The sequence below is a fragment of the Orycteropus afer genome, unplaced genomic scaffold (genome assembly GCF_000298275.1).
Source record: "Orycteropus afer afer isolate SDZICR_OR568_19922 unplaced genomic scaffold, OryAfe1.0 scaffold00083, whole genome shotgun sequence".
In the NCBI taxonomy this organism is placed as follows: domain Eukaryota; kingdom Metazoa; phylum Chordata; class Mammalia; order Tubulidentata; family Orycteropodidae; genus Orycteropus; species Orycteropus afer.
In genome coordinates, this window is record NW_006921670.1 from 8274035 (window position 1) to 8274943 (window position 909).

Genomic DNA, 909 nt, shown 5'->3' on the forward strand with positions numbered 1-909 from the left:
GTTATAACGTTTGCCTTTCTGCCCACACTTCCTCTCCCAACCTCCCCACATCTAAGTTTTGTCACGTTATTATTCTTAGCTATTCGGCAGTCTCTGTAGACCTTTGTCATCACACACCTGCGTCTCGACTGTGAGGCGCCAAGGCAGCAAAGCCTCCTGTGAAGCATGAGGCCAACATGCAGGTGTGCACTGTAAGCCTGTGTCGGGTGCCCTCAGCGTTGAGGACCGTCACCCAGGCAGGAGCCAGCAGCTCATGGTGGCTCTGGCGTGAGTAACCGGGCCAGGCTCTGCATGACCCTGGTCTCATGCCCTTGGTCTCTCTTGACCACGGCTGCCTCCATCAGCGTCTGACTGACTCATCGTGACGAAACAGACCAGCCACTTGGGGAGGAACAAGCACAGTGAAGTGCTGTGACTCGGTATCGAAGGATCCCCTGACCAGTTTGGGGGCCCTCACCCTGTTTCCCACACACCCAAGTTCCAGCCTAGAGGACTCACTCTCCCCTTTGTTCATGAGGTACCCTCCACCCTATCTGGCCTTGCAAATACTCCCCCCCCACACCAGGCCCCAAAGCTCATCTCCATGTCATTTCCACCATCCTTGGGGAAAGCCTCCACGACACCCTGTCTCCTGGAGCAGAATGAGCCTCCTTCCTTCCCAGACCTCTGCCGATCCCCAAACCCAGAAAGCACATGCACTGAAGTCTGGGAGACCCAAGTTCAAGCCCCAGCCCCAACACCTGCAAGCTGCAAATCCTGATGTCTGCCTTGCCTCAGGCAGACACAGGGGAAGGGGCAGCCACTCTGAAGCACAGCACACGTGGTGACTAGGACCGCCACCACGCGCTCTGCTGGGCCGTGTCCTGACAGACATGCCGCGGTGGACCTCAGGCCCTGGTTTCAGAAAGC

At 57.5% G+C, this 909-nt stretch overlaps 1 protein-coding gene across 1 annotated transcript in view; it reads right to left on the reverse strand.

Moving 5' to 3' along the window:
- The window catches only part of PACSIN2 (protein kinase C and casein kinase substrate in neurons 2), a 44620-nt gene that overhangs the window by 25298 nt on the left and 18413 nt on the right, over nucleotides 1-909 (reverse strand). The window contains exon 4 of the mRNA XM_007941793.1: nucleotides 118-262. Within this exon, the coding sequence (XP_007939984.1) occupies nucleotides 118-262 (145 nt within the window). The remainder of the gene's footprint in view (nucleotides 1-117; nucleotides 263-909) is intronic.